At 33.7% G+C, this 17,568-nt stretch overlaps 1 protein-coding gene and 1 long non-coding RNA gene across 2 annotated transcripts; both read right to left on the bottom strand.

The window, feature by feature from the left end:
• Positions 1-782: 782 nt before the first annotated feature.
• On the bottom strand, positions 783-1,269 carry LOC131632355 (uncharacterized protein At4g04775-like). The gene is made up of 2 exons (XM_058903110.1): positions 1,120-1,269; positions 783-1,037 (listed from the first exon to the last, which is right to left on the bottom strand). The coding sequence occupies exons 1-2, from the start codon at positions 1,267-1,269 to the stop codon at positions 783-785; spliced, it is 405 nt and encodes a 134-aa protein (XP_058759093.1).
• Positions 1,270-14,228: 12,959 nt separating this feature from the next.
• LOC131632376 (uncharacterized) lies at positions 14,229-16,353 on the bottom strand. Its single transcript, XR_009292986.1, has 3 exons — positions 16,098-16,353; positions 15,888-16,003; positions 14,229-15,355 (listed from the first exon to the last, which is right to left on the bottom strand). It is a non-coding gene; the product is annotated as an uncharacterized LOC131632376 (long non-coding RNA).
• Between the last annotated feature and the right edge of the window lie 1,215 nt (positions 16,354-17,568).

Raw genomic sequence — 17,568 nt, 5'->3', positions numbered from 1 at the left:
TTGAAAAGGAGAATGTTGATACCGAAGTTGAAAAGGAGCATGTTGATACTGAAGTTGAAAAGGAACATGTTGATGCTGAAGTTGAGGATGATGATGAAGAGTATGTTGCAACTGAGAGTGAGATGAGTAGTTATAGTCATGACTTGAATGAGTGTGTTCCTGAAAGTGAGGATGAAGGACAAGATATGGAATTGGACTGGACAACTATCATTCAAGGTGATGAGGATAATGCCAAGGATATATATTCTAAGGAGGATTATGATTCTGATGTATTGCACACACCTAATGAGAGTGACAATGATGATGAAATAGAAAAGTTTCCTTCTTTTAAGCGTGATTCCTCAAAGTTTGAGCTAGGTATGGTGTTTAGTAACAAAGAAAAGATTCATGAGGCAACTTGCACTGGTGCAAAAACTGTCAAAAAGCATTTTTAACATATTTTGAAGGTAACTTGCACTGGTGGAAGATTAGTGCAAAAACTGTCAAAAAGCATTTTTAGCATATTTTGAAGGTAACTTCCACTGGTGGAGGTTTAGTGCAAAAACTGTCAAAAAGCATTTTCAGCAGGTTTTAAAGGTAACTTCCACTGGTGGAAGTTTAGTGCAAAACTGTCAAAAAGCATGTTTTTCCCCTGGAGCTAAAAACAGTGATACAAATTGTGCAACAAACTGATCTCATTGATAACCATAATAGTACAACTTGTCTCATAATTAATCAAAAGTGTTACAATTAGAAATTGAGACTGATACTGATACATCAAACTTGTCTCATTTAACATCAATCTAGTTCATTACAAATCCTAACACTAATCCCACTACTAACACGACAATGGACGCAATCGAAAGCTTCAAATACATTATCCTCATGTTCAAATTCCTGATCTTCTTGCTCATTTCATCTTCTTGGATCTTGGCTGCATCAATTTTGAGATTTGCAATTTTCAGTTTCTGTTTCAATGTTGAAATCATCTCTTTTGCTCTAGGGCCCAGCTCTTCATCATACCAAACAAAATGATTACATCTCTTGTACCCCTGAATCTACAGAAATTTACAGATGCAATTTAGGATGGAATTTAGGGTTATTCTCACAACTAAAAATTATAGAATAGGAGATGCTTACCTTGTACATCCCACAACCGTAAAAACGACGTCCTGGGTTAGAATCAGTCCAAGAAGTCATTAAAGGTGCATCAAGACCACACCTACATTCGCCATGGACGGAAGGGGATTTTGTTCGACTACTTGCTTCAGAATAATGAGACATGGACATGGCTGGAAAACGAAAAGGAATACGTTTGGGTTTTATAAAAACGAAAACGAAAAGGAATACGTTTAGGGGTACAAGATATGGTATGCTGGAAAATGAAGATCTTAGGTCAAGGATTTCACGAACAAGATGAAGAAAGGTGGACAAGTTTCTGATTTATAAAAAAAGAATTAATATTATTTAGTTTGTTCAGAAATTGTTTTGTATTTAAAATTATAAATTAAATAAATGATTATGTTTTGTATTTAAAATTATAAATTAAATTAATGAAATTACGTGGCATATGTAATTTTAGCCAACTCAGCAATTCCCACTGCCACATATGCATTTTTGGAGAGGGGCTCTAAAATTGCCAAAAAATTGAATGTTTGGGGATCAAAATAAGGAATTTTGAAAATGGGGGATCAAAAGTTCATTAAAATGAAAATAGGGGGGGTCAAAAGTGCATTTAAGCCAAAAATATATGAACCAATTTATTTCAAGTTTTCTTTGACACATAAGGACCACGTCTTCTTTGCCCATACATTTCATGTCGCTAAAAGCTAAAGTATATAAAATCTTCTATATCTATATAAGAGTAAAAATTTAAAATAAATGGTATGATTAATAAAAAAAATATCATACAATATTTATGCAATAAGAATGAAGAAAAAAAGTTAGATACAAATATAAAAGAAATAACTAATCAAATATAAATATAAATTTCAATTAATATACATTATGACGGTATATATATATATATATATATATATATATATATATATATATATATATATATATATATTACTTTTCATTATATTAATACTGTAACTTTATATATATATATATATATATATATATATATATATAGAGAGAGAGAGAGAGAGAGAGAGAGAGAGAGAGAGAGAGAGAGAGAGAGAGAGAGAAAGAGAGAGAGAGAGAGAGAGAGAGAGAGAGAGAGAGAGAGAGAGAGAGAGAGAGAGAGAGAGAGAGAGAGAGAGAGAGAGAGAGTGAGAAGGGTTATATTGACTCCAAGAGTAAGTTATTATAGCTTACTCCACATCTTGACCATTTATTCTTTTCAATCTAATGGTTAAAAATAATAAGTCATTAAATGTGGAAAGAGAAAACCATTCTTTATTATTTTTAACCATTAGATTGAAAAGAATTAATGGTCAAGATGTGGAGTAAGTTATTATAACTTACTCTTGGAGTCAATATAACCCTCCTTATATATATATATATATATATATATATATATATATATATATATATATATATATATGTATGTATACATTACGTTTTTATTTTAAATCATGTACATCCTTAGAAAATATTAAGAAAGCAAAGAAAAAGAGATAGCAGCTCAGTTATATATATATATATATATATATATATATATATATATATATATATATATATATATATATATATATATATATATATATAATCAAAGTGAATAGAAGGTTCAGAATGCGATGACTATTAAATCTGTCAAACTTCTACTCAGTTGTGGCTGTTTAATTAGCTGCATTGGCAATTCTAATATCTGTGATGACATAAATCATATGAGTTAATAATTCAAAAACAAACTTGATTATTTTTCATTAATTGGAAAAAACAAACAAACATTACCTCCACAAATACAGACACCACCATGATGGAATGATCAAGTCCATAAAAATTGACAGTGCCTTTAACAGAAACATTTTAAATCAGTTTTTTAGTCAATGATGTAAAAGTAATCACCCTCTTCAAAAAGTGGTATACCTCCATAGCCAATGTCTTCAATCATATGTAGAAATTAAAGAAAGATTAAATTTAAATCATTTGTAGGAATTAGAGATAGATTAAATTTATATCATATGTGGAAATTAGAGATGTATTAAATATAAATCACAAAATGTTAATTGGTAACTGTATATAAGCAGTTCCATGATAGTACCAAAAAATGCCAATTGCAATTAGAAGTCTGATTGATCAATGCATATATACATTATGATATTGCATCCTACAATGTTGGCTGATGCTGTTAACATCAATATAATAGTTAAATCCTACACCTTCTACAAACCATGGAAACGACTATAAGGCGAGTGATATAACCTTCTTTTGGAAAAACTCCTTGTGTGTCCCTGTGTGTCTGCTTCCCAAGACCAAAATAGGTAGCAAGAGTAGCCATCTGCAGTGAAACAAATTGTAATTTTGATTTAAAATTTACAAAAGCCATCACAACCTAAATGAACTAAATCAATTCCTTCATGTTACCTTCATCTTATGTGACGATTAAATTAACAAAGTATATCGAATGATTTTCAGCACGGAAACATACATGAAAACGAAGCAAATTAGGATCCTTCACAGCCATCTTCGATTGCTTAGTTCCAGCACCAGCGTCCTTGCGCTTCAACCTACCAAAAAAAAACGAACACAAGATCGGAAACATTAAATCGAAAAAACAAAATCGGGAGAAGAAACTCACATGTTATCAGCATGTTTCGCGGTGGATGAATATCGAATTGAAGGAAAAAAGAAACCTTAAATGGAGAAGAAAAGTGAGAGTAAAACCATAAATGGATTGTGGAGTAGTGAGAGATATATATATGTAAACCAGTACATGAGATCATTTATGTGTGTAAGCCGTTTGGAAAGTGGATGGCTAGAGGGAGGCAAAGAATCATAACTGCAGCATCATGAATGTGTGAGAAGTTGAATGTAGCAGAAGTTAAATGATCAAATAAGAAACTGCCACAACCCACAATAACAACATGTGATCAGCAGCACACAATTGGAAGGGATGATGTGGATTTTTGTGGGAAGAGAAGATGATGTGGCATAGCTAAGAGATGAGGAATTGTGTGAATTTTCTTATACTAGGTAAATTACCCGTGCGTTGCACGAGTGTAATTAAAATATATAGGTTAAATATTTTATAAAATATATATAATTTAATATAGTAATTGAATATGTTTTAAAATATACTAAAAATATTATATTTAATTTTTATCTATTTAAAATTAAGAGTAATATTTAGAAGTATGAAAATTTTTATTGTTTTAACTTATAAGTTTGATTATTTTTAAATTTGATATATCAAATTTGATCCTTAAAGAGAAATCATATAATATTTTAATATATTTTATCTAAAATCCTATATTTTGTATTTATATTATAATTTTTAATATTAATAACTTTTTTTATTAAAGTTGTTATTTTAGTAGTTCTTCCATACATAGTATATGAGATAGTGAGTAGACTATTTTTAAGAAAATTTTATAAAATAATTCCGATTTATAATGTATATTAACAAAAGCAATTTATAGTATTAATTCCAAATTTCTTTTTTAGACCATATATATCAAATATTATAATGCAATTTATTTTCTATTATGAATAAACTTTAGTCTTTTATTATATTGTAGTTAGATAGTTTGGCATTGAACCGAAACAATGATACTTTTTTTATAGAAATGTAAAAATATGTTATATTTATTGATTTTATGGGAAAAACAAATATAATATTTTGTGATTCATTAACTTTTTTTTTTGTAAGCAAGAATTTTATATATAGGAGAACTAAGAGTTCTCAAACCTTACTCGTAAAAACTATAATTGGAATGTGCAATATCTCCAAAAAAAAAACATATCCATATCAAAATCTTGATATTCCAAATCATGTTAGTAACATTCCAAACCTCATTCCTAAAGCAAAAACCATTTCTTGTCAACCAAATAATCCAAGAAGTGGCTAACCAAACCATTCCCAATTCGCCTTCTTTAATTATTTTGACACGGCCCATCGAATTCACCTTCTTTAATTCTTTTGACACGGCCCATCGAATGTCATTCCATAAAAAACGGGATACATTCTTCCATATTCCAACCCAGAAAATCCACCCACTTAGCAATCCCTTCCAAACAAATTTAATCATATTGCATTTGAAGAAAATATGGTCCCTATCTTCCAAATGCATATCACAAAAAACACACTTTAAATTAGAAGAAGTTATGTTAATACCTCTATACACCAATTGATCTTTTGTGAGAAGCCTATTCGCAAAAAGCCTCCAACCGAAGCTTTTAATCCTAAATTAACTCCAAAGCATCATCCTACCTATTGTGATTCATTACTTGATTTTAGTAGGATATTTATACATAAATAATTTATTCTCTCTATGATTGTATATAAGACATTGCGAAAATATTAGTTAACAACTACATGTTTCAATTAACAAATAATAATTTAGATCCACCGTCTTACTTTTTTCGAATTAAAGGTTACAATGTCTAAAATACTTATATATTTTTAGTATATAATTGAAGGATAGAAAAACACTTAGAAAGGGGGGGTTTGAATAAGTGTAGTCTAAAAACTTGAACGATAAAAACAATTTGCACAGTTATTTTTATCCTGGTTCGTTGTTAACTAAACTACTCCAGTCCACCCCCACGGAGTGATTTACCTCACCTAAGGATTTAATCCACTAATCGCAACAGATTACAATGGTTTTCCACTTAGCCCGCGACTAAGTCTTCTAGAGTATCCTGATCACAACCTGATCACTCTAGGAACAAATGCTTAGACACAAGCTAAGACTTTCTTAGAGTATCCTGACCACCACGTGATCACTCTAATTACAACTACTTAGACACAAGCTAAGACTTCCTAGAGTATCCTGATCAACACTTGATCACTCTAGTTACTTACAAATTAATGTAATCAATTCTAAGAGTATTACAAATGCTTCTGAAAAACTATAATCACAACAGTGATATTTCTCTTAACGTTTAAGCTTAATCTCACTAATATATTACAACAGCAATGTAGTGAGCTTTGATGAAGATGAAGTTTCTGAGCTTTGATTTGAACAGCGTTTCAGCAAGTTAATATTCACAGAAATCGTCAAGAATTGGTTAACCTTGCTTCTCATCAGAACTTCATATTTATAGGCACTTGAGAAGATGACCGTTGGGAGCATTTAATGCTTTGCGTATTCCGTACAACATTGCATTTAATGTTTCACGCTTTTGTCAACTACCTCGAGCCTTGTTCACGCTGTGTCTACTGACGTTGCCTTTAATAGCTTCCAACGTTCCTTTTGTCAGTCAGCGTAGCCTGCCACCTGTACTTTCTTCTGATCTGATGTTTGTGTATACAACGTTTGAATATCATCAGAGTCAAACAGCTTGGTGCATAGCATCTTCTTGTCTTCTGACCTTGAAGTGCTTCTGAGCGTGATACCATGAGAACTTCAGTGCTTCTGCTTCTGATCTCAAGTTCTTCTGATGCTTCCATAAACCCATGTTCTGATTCTGCCTTGACCATCTTCTGATGTCTTGCCAGACCATGTTCTGATGTTGCATGCTGAACCTTCTGAGACAAAGCTTCTGAGCGCTGATTTGTGCATACTCTTTATATTTTTCCTGAAAGGGAAATTGCAATGTATTAGAGTACCACATTATCTCACACAAAATTCATATCCTTGTTATCATCAAAACTAAGAATATTGATCAGAACAAATATTTTTCTAACAATCTCCCCCTTTTTGATGATGACAAAAACATATATAAATGATATGAATTTGCGATCAGAAAGAGCAGACGGCTAAAGACAAAAGTTACACAGCTATAGCATAAGCATGTGAATATGTCTCCCCCTGAGATTATCAATCTCCCCCTGAGATGAATAATCTCCCCCTGAAATTAACAATCTCCCCCTGAGATGAATAATCTCCCCCTGAAATTAATACTAGAAGAATTTTATAAATAAAAGACTTCCCTGAGTATTTCAGTAGAGACGTTCACAGTGCTCGATCTTCAGAACATTCATGACTTCTGATTTCTGCTTCCATAGGACAGCTTCAGAACATTGAATTTCTTTAGATCCTCAGAACATTCACAGCTTCTGACTTCTGCTTCCATCGGACAACTTCAGAACTTGAATTTCTTTGATCTTCAGAACATTCACAGCTTCTGACTTCAGCTTCCATCGGACAACTTCAGAACTTGAATTTCTTTAGATCTTCAGAACATCCACAACTCCTGATTCTTGCTTCTATTGGGACAGCTTCAGAGCTTGAATTTCTTCTTTCATCAGTTCATGCTAGAATGTATCAGAACATTGTTGAATGTACCAGAGCATCATCAGAGAATCTCTACATCCTGAAATGTTACAGAACAAAACTAAACGACAAAAGTCAGCATGAATGAGTCAGAACATAGAATATGTTTCAGAACACATAATATGTATCAGAGCCATATAGAATGTATCAGAACAAATAGACATAATGTTTCAGATCATATTCTATCATCAGAATATCCGAACATTCTTCCTTCTTGCTTCTGATTCTGATTCTGAAGCTTCATAGCACTCAGCTTGCTTCAAGAATCCAAGAACTTGATTCATCTTGTTGCTTCTCATGTTGATCTTTAAAGAGAATCTTCAATTCCTGCAACAACACAACTTAAAGCATAGAACTTTGCAAGTTCTGTTAGTAAAGCAACTTATTAAATCAAATCATTTATCACATATTTCTCCCCCTTTTTGTCATAACATCAAAAACATAAAAGATTCAGATGAAAAACAAAAAGAAACACATGGAAGAAAAAGATAATTTTCATTGAAGTTCAAGCAGACAAAAGTACAGAAGTACAAGAAGATAAGGAAGAGAAGATGCACAAAACAGATGCAGCAAAAGCAAAAACAAAACAACTAAGACTCAATCTAAGATGACCCTAGCCTTGACAAGATCTTGGCCAGCATCTCTTGAACCCCATTGTTGTGCTCATTCTGCTTCTCTATGAAAGCTCTAAACTCAGCATTGACTGAGCTTTGCTCATCCTGGTTCTTCTGAAGAACTTCCAGAGTCCTTGCAAGACGGGAAGGTTCATCAGAAGAAGCTTCACAGCTTCTATCCAACAGGATGGCATTGTGATCTGTAGCTTCCATTGATAGATCATTTGCAGGGATTTCCTCAACAGGAACTGATTCAGCAACATGATCTTCTACATCTGCTTCTTGCATAGAAGCATCTCCATACTCTGCAGCAGGAACCTCAGAATCTCCATTCTCAAGTGCCTGAAGAATGGCAGCTAGATTCCGGGGGGCAGAAGGCCCTTCAACTTCTGGTGGGTCAATAACTTCTAGAATGGCCAAGCTTGGGTCTTTCTTAGAAGGGTTTTCCCTCAAAAAGTCAAAGAGAGTCTTGAAATCCCCAAGTAGAACAGGATATTGAGGTATCCAGACCACAATCTCCCTACAAGGGTTAGCTTCCATTACAGCAGCCAGTCTTGCTTCTTCCAATTCATCCACAAACTGCTTCTCCTCAGCAGCAACACAATTTGTGAGAGGATGGTAGTATACACCATTATCACCCTCCAGAAGGTAACCAGGGTAACTCGGGGCAGCAGCCACTAGTCTTTTCTGTACTCCCATTGCTTCTACTTGAAAATCCTTGCGAAAGCTTTTCCAAAGATTTCTTGTAGAAACATCATCCAGACCATTTAGAAAGGCATCCTTCAGAAGGTCTAGACTGCTAATCACCTCATGTCTGAATAGTTACAAGTAGGTATAGGGTTCAGGTTCAGGCGGATTGAAGGTGAATTTGTAGTCAGGGTAGAGAGGACAGTAGGGTTTGGATTTTCTGGTAGGTAAGGGATGGGATATAGAAGGTGGAGGTGCGGTGGATGAGGAAGAAGGGATATCTGAGAGAATGATTGATGAGGATGGAATATCAGAAAGGATAGATTGAGAAGAGGATGGAGTATTTGTAAAGGGAATTGGTGAGAAAGTTTTATCAGAAGGAGTTGGGGGAAGAATACTTAGAGGTGTGGGGTTTAGAATGGGAGAGGAAAAAGATGATGGAGAAGGATTTGGTAAAGTGAAGTTTACTTTTGGTTCAGATGGAGGTGATTGTAGAGATGGTTTAGGGACAGAAGGAGGTGGAGTAAAAACCTGCCTGGAGACGTGTTCCGAAGAAGCATGTGAAGATCTGGTTCTGTGAAAGGAGTCTCTGATCCTTTTCTCCCTTCGTTCTTCAGAGTCCACCTTGTCAGGATCATAGGTGACCCTCAACTTCTTGGCTTTCATAACCTCATCTTCTCGGGCCTTTCTTTTTAGCCTAGCCTTTTGTTCCTTCTGATCCTTCTTCAGAAGATCAGCTTTGGACGGAAGTACTCTGCCACGGATCCAAGCTGGATCAATATCTGATTGCTTCCTAACACAATCTTCCAGGTAAAGCTTGACAACCTGATGCAGTTCTTTATGAAACAAAGAGGCAAAACCTTCAACAGCAACTCTTTTTGACAGGATGTCAGGAAAGCTTGTGCACACAGATGGTACATTTTGAATGAGTTCCAGTCTGAACAAATCCACACCATTGAAGATGGGACCTTGAACTACTCCAAGAAAATGGGACGCATTGAGTTTTCTGATGGAGTCCAGCACTTTGCTTTCAATCAGAATGTCTGAAATCATTCTACCGAAGGGAATAGTCTTTCTTGAAATATGAGGGTACTTCGCCCTTTCATCTTCTCTGGACTCACAAATAGAAGTCTTCAGATTCTCAAACAGAATATGAGAGATGTTGATCTCTATCTTTCTGCCAATGCAGAAAAGAGTATACTTGTGATCCGGACTGATGTAGGAGGAGGAGAGCATCTTCTTTCTATGGTGAAGAGAACCCAGAATAATCTCAGCCCATACTTGATAAAACGGCCTTAAGGTGCCCGTGTTATGAGAATCAATTCCAAAAGCCAGAGAGATTTGTTGTTCAACTTTAGACCAGTCAACTGTTGCATGTTGAAGACCAGACCAACCTTCTTCATCATTCAGATTGTACAGCTTCCTTATGAGCTTTTCAGTGATAACCACTTCATGCCCTAGCATGAATGAAATGATGGCAGTTGGAGTAACCGTTGCATGTACCCAGAAATCCTTCACAAGTTCAGGATAAATTGGACCAACCAATCTATCAAGATATTTAGAACATCCTTGCTCAAAGACTCTTGCATCACACTTAAAGCCATTTGCTTTTAGGTTGTTGATGTCCACAGCAGATTCACATAGAACTTCCAGTTCTTCCGTGGGTATTAAGCATGTTTTCAATGGAGCATACTCATATTTGCGTAGAAGGATTTGTGTAGAAGTGAGTCTTTCTTTTGAATTTGATGAACATGAAGATGAGTTCATGATGATTATGCCTTGAGATCAAATCAAAAACTAGGGTTTGAAAAACAGATGCAACGAAAGGGATGCACAAAAGAGAGAGAGAGAGAGAGAAAAAGAAGGAATGAAGGTGAAGCGGGTTATTTAAATGATTTGAAAATAACGAAATCATTATGCATTTAATGAGAAATGATATTAGGAGAGAGAACACGGTAAATGAAATGATTTAACACAGTTACCTAGATCGGCGTCTTTTCAACTGCAAGCTTTTTACTAATCGTACAGATACGCGTTCACCATCCGAAAATAGATGACAGCTGTATTTTTCTGAATAGACTTTACGCCTACTGATTCTGATCACTGCTTCTGATTGTCATTCTTTAGGAATGATCTTGTTCTGATAGGATCATCTTTCTTCCCAAGGATCACATCTTCTGAATGAGCTGAAGCAAGTCTAGGTGATCTTCTGACGGTTGGCTCTTCAGAAATCCTGAGATTCTCTAAAGATGCAGCAACTTGATCTTCTGATCCATTGCTTTTGAGACTGCCAGCTTCTGCAGCTTTGCTTCTTGGTTCTACTGCTTCTGATATATCAATATCAAAATCTGCAAAATTCTCAAACTGCTTTGGTTTTTCAAGACCAAGCTTATCATCAAACCTGATATTGATTGATTCTTCTACAATCAATGTTTCAGTATTGTATACTCTGTAGCCTTTAGAGCGTTCAGAATATCCAAGAAGGAAACACTTTTGTGCTTTAGAATCAAACTTACCAAGATGATCTTTAGTATTCAGAATAAAACATACACATCCAAAAGGATGGAAATATGAAATGTTGGGCTTTCTGTTCTTCCACAATTCATAAGGAGTCTTATTTAGAATAGGTCTGATAGAGATTCTATTCTGAATATAACACGCAGTGTTTATTGCTTCTGCCCAGAAATGCTTAGCCATATTGGTTTCATTGATCATGGTTCTGACCATTTCTTGTAGAGTCCTATTCTTTCGCTCTACAACTCTATTTTGCTGTGGAGTTCTAGGACAAGAGAAATCATGGGCAATACCATTTTCTTTGAAGAACTCCTCAAAGAATCTGTTCTCAAATTTGCCACCATGATCACTTCTGACCTTTATGATTTTGCACTCTTTCTCAGATTGGATCTGAGTGCAGAATTCAAAGAACACTGAATGAGACTCATCCTTGTGTTTCAAGAACTTTACCCATGTCCAGCGGCTATAATCATCTACGATGACTAATCCATATTTCTTCCCTCTGACAAATGCTGTTTTGACTGGGCCAAACAGATCAATGTGCAAGAGTTCTAACGGTCTTGAGGAAGAAACAACATTCTTAGACTTGAATGTAGGTCTGGAGAACTTGCCCTTCTGACATGCTTCACAAAGAGCATCTGATTTGTATTTCAGATTTGGGAGTCCTCTGACCAGATTTAGTTTGTTAATATGAGAAATCTTTCTCAAACTAGCATGACCTAATCTTCTGTGCCAGACCCATTGCTCCTCAGAAACAGACATAAGACAAGTCACCTTCTGCTTCTCAAGATCAGAAAGATCAATCTTATAAATGTTGTTCTTTCTCTTGCCTGTAAATAGGATTGAGCCATCCTTCTGACTTACAGCCTTGCAAGACTTTTGATTGAAGATTATATCATAACCATTGTCACTTAATTGACTTATGGACAATAAGTTATGCGTTAATCCTTCTACAAGAAGTACATTAGTTATGGAAGGAGAGTTACCAAGACTTATGGTTCCAGACCCAATGATTTTGCCCTTCTGATCTCCTCCAAACTTGACTTCTCCACCTGGTTTAAGCACCAGGTCTTGTAATGTAGACCTTTTTCCCGTCATGTGTCGCGAGCACCCAGAGTCCAGGTACCATGACATTTTTCTTTTTGTCCTCTTTGCCGCCAAGGATATCTGCAACAGAAATTATCTTCTCCTTAGGTACCCACAATTTCTTGGGTCCTTTCTTGTTAGTTCTCCTCAAGTTCTGATTGAACTTGGGTTTAGCAAAATATTTAACAGGAGGAACAGCATGATATTCTTTAGGTTTGTCAGCATGATATTTCTTAGGATGTGTCACATGCTTCTTGGTGTGAACAATGTTAAACTTCTGTGCATGTGAAGTGAGCCTAATATCATGAGCATGGCCATATTTGAAATGATCATACAATGGCTTGTATGTTATCTTCAGATCATCAACATGTTCAAATTTATGTGAGGTATCACCCTCATAGCCAAAACCAAACCTTCTGTTTCCGGAAACACCATATATCATAGAAGCAAGATGACTTCTGCCAATACTTCTAGATAAGAACTTTCTGAAGCTCGAGTCATATTCTTTCAGAATATGATTCATGCTAGGAATGGATTTTTCTGTTTCAGAAGGAGATCCACTATCTTTGGATAGATTTAAAACTTTTTCCTTCAGTTCAGAATTTTCCAATTCCAGCTTCTTAGTTTCAAATTCAAACTGCTTTTTCAGCTTTTTGTATTTGATACTAAGATGAGCCTTGAGTTCCAGAAGTTCTGTTAAACTGGAAACTAACTCTTCTCTAGATAGTTCAGAAAATACCTCTTCAGAATCTGATTCTGATGTAGATTCTGATCCATCATCTTCTGTAGCCATCAGCGCGAAGTTGGCTTGCTCTTCTTCAGAGTCTGATTCTGATTCTGATTCAGAATCATCCCATGTTGCCATAAGACCTTTCTTCTTATGAAACTTCTTCTTGGGATTCTCCTTCTGAAGTTTTGGACACTCGTTCTTGTAATGTCCAGGCTCATTGCACTCATAGCAGACAGCCTTCTTCTTGTCAGATCTTCTGTCAGAAGATTCTCCTCGTTCAAATCTCTTTGAACTTCTGAAGCCTCTGAACTTCCTTTGCTTGCTCTTCCAGAGTTGGTTTACCCTTCTGGAGATCATGGACAGTTCATCTTCTTCTTCAGATTCTGATTCTTCAGGATCTTCTTCTCTAGCCTGAAAAGCGTTAGTGCATTTTTTAACATTAGATTTTAATGCAATAGACTTACCTTTCTTCTGAGGCTCGTTTGCATCCAGCTCTATTTCATGGCTTCTTAAGGCACTGATAAGCTCTTCCAACGAAACTTCATTCAGATTCTTGGCAATCTTGAATGCAGTCACCATTGGACCCCATCTTATGGGTAAGCTTCTGATGATCTTCTTTACATGATCATCCTTGGTGTAGCCTTTATCCAGAACTCTCAATCCAGCAGTTAGAGTTTGAAATCTTGAGAACATCTTCTCAATATCTTCATCATCCTCCATCTTGAAGGCTTCATATTTCTGGATTAGAGCAAGAGCTTTAGTCTCCTTGACTTGAGCATTTCCCTCATGGGTCATTTTCAATGACTCATATATATCATGGGCAGTTTCCCTGTTAGATATCTTCTCATACTCAGCATGAGAGATAGCATTCAGCAAAACAGTCCTACATTTATGATGATTCTTGAAAAGCTTCTTCTGATCATCATCCATTTCATGCCTTGTAAGCCTTACGCCACTGGCTTTCACTGGATGTTTGTAACCATCCATCAGAAGATCCCATAATTCACCATCTAGACCAAGAAAGTAACTTTCCAGTTTATCTTTCCAGTATTGAAAGTTTTCACCATCAAATACTGGTGGTCTAGTATAACCATTGTTACCATTGTATTGCTCAGCAGAGCCAGATGTAGATGCAGATGTATTTGTTAGAATTTCACCAGCCATCTTTTACTGAAGCGTTTTTCTCTTCCTGAATCTTTTCTAAACACAGTTAAGTGCTTGCACCTTAGAACCGGCGCTCTGATGCCAATTGAAGGATAGAAAAACACTTAGAAAGGGGGGAGTTTGAATAAGTGTAGTCTAAAAACTTGAACGATAAAAACAATTTGCACAGTTATTTTTATCCTGGTTCGTTGTTAACTAAACTACTCCAGTCCACCCCCACGGAGTGATTTACCTCACCTGAGGATTTAATCCACTAATCGCAACAGATTACAATGGTTTTCCACTTAGCCCGCGACTAAGTCTTCTAGAGTATCCTGATCACAACCTGATCACTCTAGGAACAAATGCTTAGACACAAGCTAAGACTTTCTTAGAGTATCTTGACCACCACGTGATCACTCTAATTACAACTGCTTAGACACAAGCTAAGACTTCCTAGAGTATCCTGATCTACACTTGATCACTCTAGTTACTTACAAATTAATGTAATCAATTCTAAGAGTATTACAAATGCTTCTGAAAAGCTATAATCACAACAGTGATATTTCTCTTAACGTTTAAGCTTAATCTCACTAATATATTACAACAGCAATGTAGTGAGCTTTGATGAAGATGAAGTTTCTGAGCTTTGATTTGAACAGCGTTTCAGCAAGTTAATATTCACAGAAATCGTCAAGAATTGGTTAACCTTGCTTCTCATCAGAACTTCATATTTATAGGCACTTGAGAAGATGACCGTTGGGAGCATTTAATGCTTTGCGTATTCCGTACAGCATTGCATTTAATGTTTCACGCTTTTGTCAACTACCTCGAGCCTTGTTCACGCTGTGTCTACTGACGTTGCCTTTAATAGCTTCCAACGTTCCTTTTGTCAGTCAACGTAGCCTGCCACCTGTACTTTCTTCTGATCTGAAGTTTGTGTATACAACGTTTGAATATCATCAGAGTCAAACAGCTTGGTGCATAGCATCTTCTTGTCTTCTGACCTTGAAGTGCTTCTGAGCGTGATACCATGAGAACTTCAGTGCTTCTGCTTCTGATCTCAAGTTCTTCTGATGCTTCCATAGACCCATGTTCTGATTCTGCCTTGACCATCTTCTGATGTCTTGCCAGACCATGTTCTGATGTTGCATGCTGAACCTTCTGAGACAAAGCTTCTTAGCGCTGATTTGTGCATACTCTTTATATTTTTCCTGAAAGGGAAATTGCAATGTATTAGAGTACCACATTATCTCACACAAAATTCATATCCTTGTTATCATCAAAACTAAGAATATTGATCAGAACAAATCTTGTTCTAACAATAATATGTAAGGTTAATTACACAAATTCTTGTTATATCTACTTACATATATAAATTATGTAGACTTTTATTTGTAAGAAATTATACATTTTATTGTATAAATCATTTTATCTTTTAAAATAATTTATTTAATAAAAAAAAATTAAATATTTAACTTACTTAGGAGTCATTATAATTCTAATATCATTAGTATTCTCGTTCTTAACACAAAAGCATGGAAGGATATGAGGTAAAAGAAACTTAAACAATAAATCTTTATAAAATTATTCAAAAAAAAAAAACTTAAGCAACGAACCTTTATAAAATTATTCCAAAATATCTAAAAAAATTGTTTGTTGTTAATCCACATGTTAAATTGAAAAGAAAAAACAATAACAAAAAATATTTTTAGTAGCATTAAGATAAAAACAATTCTTTACTACCTCCAACAAAAACGACATGATCATTAGATCTTCTAAATGAAAATACTTCAAAGGACCTTTTCATCATGTTCTATGTTCAGCACCTACTTCAGAGTCCTTCAAACATCTATGATTAACTGTTTGATTGAAGAGAAGTACGCAACTATTAATTTTATAATTTACACTTTAAAATTCATATAAAGGCAAACAGAAGAAAAAAAACGTAGATACCTTATTGAAGAAGCTTCACAATAGTGTTGTTTATATATAATATAAGAATCGTTAAACTATTTTCTACAACATTCATATATAATTAATATTAGAATCATCAAACTATTTTCTGTAACACAATCCATTTCAAAAGAGTAATTCAAAATTATGATGTCAAAGATCAAAAGAAAATGAATAAGGAATATAAAACATAAAAGCGATAATTTTTTTTCCGCATATGAATCGACCTTCCAATAGATATCTATTATAAATCTTCAAAACCTTGACATTGCAAAGAGAAAAAAAAAAGAATAATATACAAAATAAAGACTAAAGTGTTTTTTTTAAGAAAGTGAAGATGGCTCAGAATCACATATTTATATATACATTAAAAATCATGGATGAAAAATTAACAATTAATGAAAATAATAAATAATCAATTTATTAATTAAAATTTTACATTAATGTATAATTTAGTGAATGGTCACATATAAATAATAATTAATAAAAGGTTTAAGTTATAAATTTATTTTCAATGAAAGGAATAAGTTATAAATTTATTTCCAATTAATAAAATAATAATTAATCAATTTGTTAATTAATTTTTTTTATCAATGTTATAAGTTAGAGAATAGTCACATATAAATGATAATATAAAAATAATATTTTCGAGGTTTATGTAATAAATTTATTTAAAAATAAATAAAAAACAATAATTATTATCAGACATGCTATTAATATTAGAGTTGTTACATATTTATTATTAAAAGTTATTAAGTTACAATATTCATATCTAATAAAATTGAATGAGAATAAAAATTGTATGTGAATAAAATTTAAAATACGTATATATTTATTTCTTTGAATTTTAAAATATTAATAAATAGGTAAAATTTAACTTATATGCTTGATTTTATATAAAGTATTAAAAATTTAGAAATTTTTGTTTGCGAATACCTTCTAAAAGCACATCCACAAATTGATCTTATGCATACAATTTATTCTTGTGAGCTAGCATAAAAATATAAACATAAAATATATATAAACAAAAATCAATATATTAAATAAATATATGGAGTGAAAAAAGAGAAAAGTAAATTTTGAGAGTTACAAAATATTAAATAATAAAATATTATTATTATTATATTAAATAAATATATGGAGTGAAAAAAGAGAAAATAAAATTTTAAATATTATGAAAACTTTTGTATCATGAAAATGCTAGCAATTATAACTGAGAGTTACAAATTATTAATAGTATTGTTAAAATATTATATTATTATTATTATTATTATTATTATTTATATTATATTATTATTATTTATTTTTAATATAGGGTCAATTTAGTAAATGACACATTAGGGTTTTTTGTTAAGAAAGACTATTATGATGACACATGGCTATGGAATGATTATCATGATGACACGTGGCTAGGGTTGCCATCATGACAATCTTCCATTTATATATATTAAGATTAAGATAAGATGATAGA

This window comes from Vicia villosa, unplaced genomic scaffold (assembly GCF_029867415.1).
Source record: "Vicia villosa cultivar HV-30 ecotype Madison, WI unplaced genomic scaffold, Vvil1.0 ctg.000938F_1_1, whole genome shotgun sequence".
NCBI classification, from domain to species: Eukaryota; Viridiplantae; Streptophyta; class Magnoliopsida; order Fabales; family Fabaceae; genus Vicia; species Vicia villosa.
The sequence above is the reverse complement of the archived record's forward strand: the minus strand, read 5'-3'. Positions and strand labels throughout refer to the sequence as shown.

Excerpts from the sequence above, each read along its gene's own strand:
- LOC131632355 (XM_058903110.1), bottom strand. The coding sequence starts at position 1,269 with ATGTCCATGTCTCATTATTCTGAAGCAAGTAGTCGAACAAAATCCCCT. Across the intron at positions 1,038-1,119 it reads ACGGTTGTGGGATGTACAAG|ATTCAGGGGTACAAGAGATG; the intron begins GTAAGCATCTCC and ends AAATTTCTGTAG.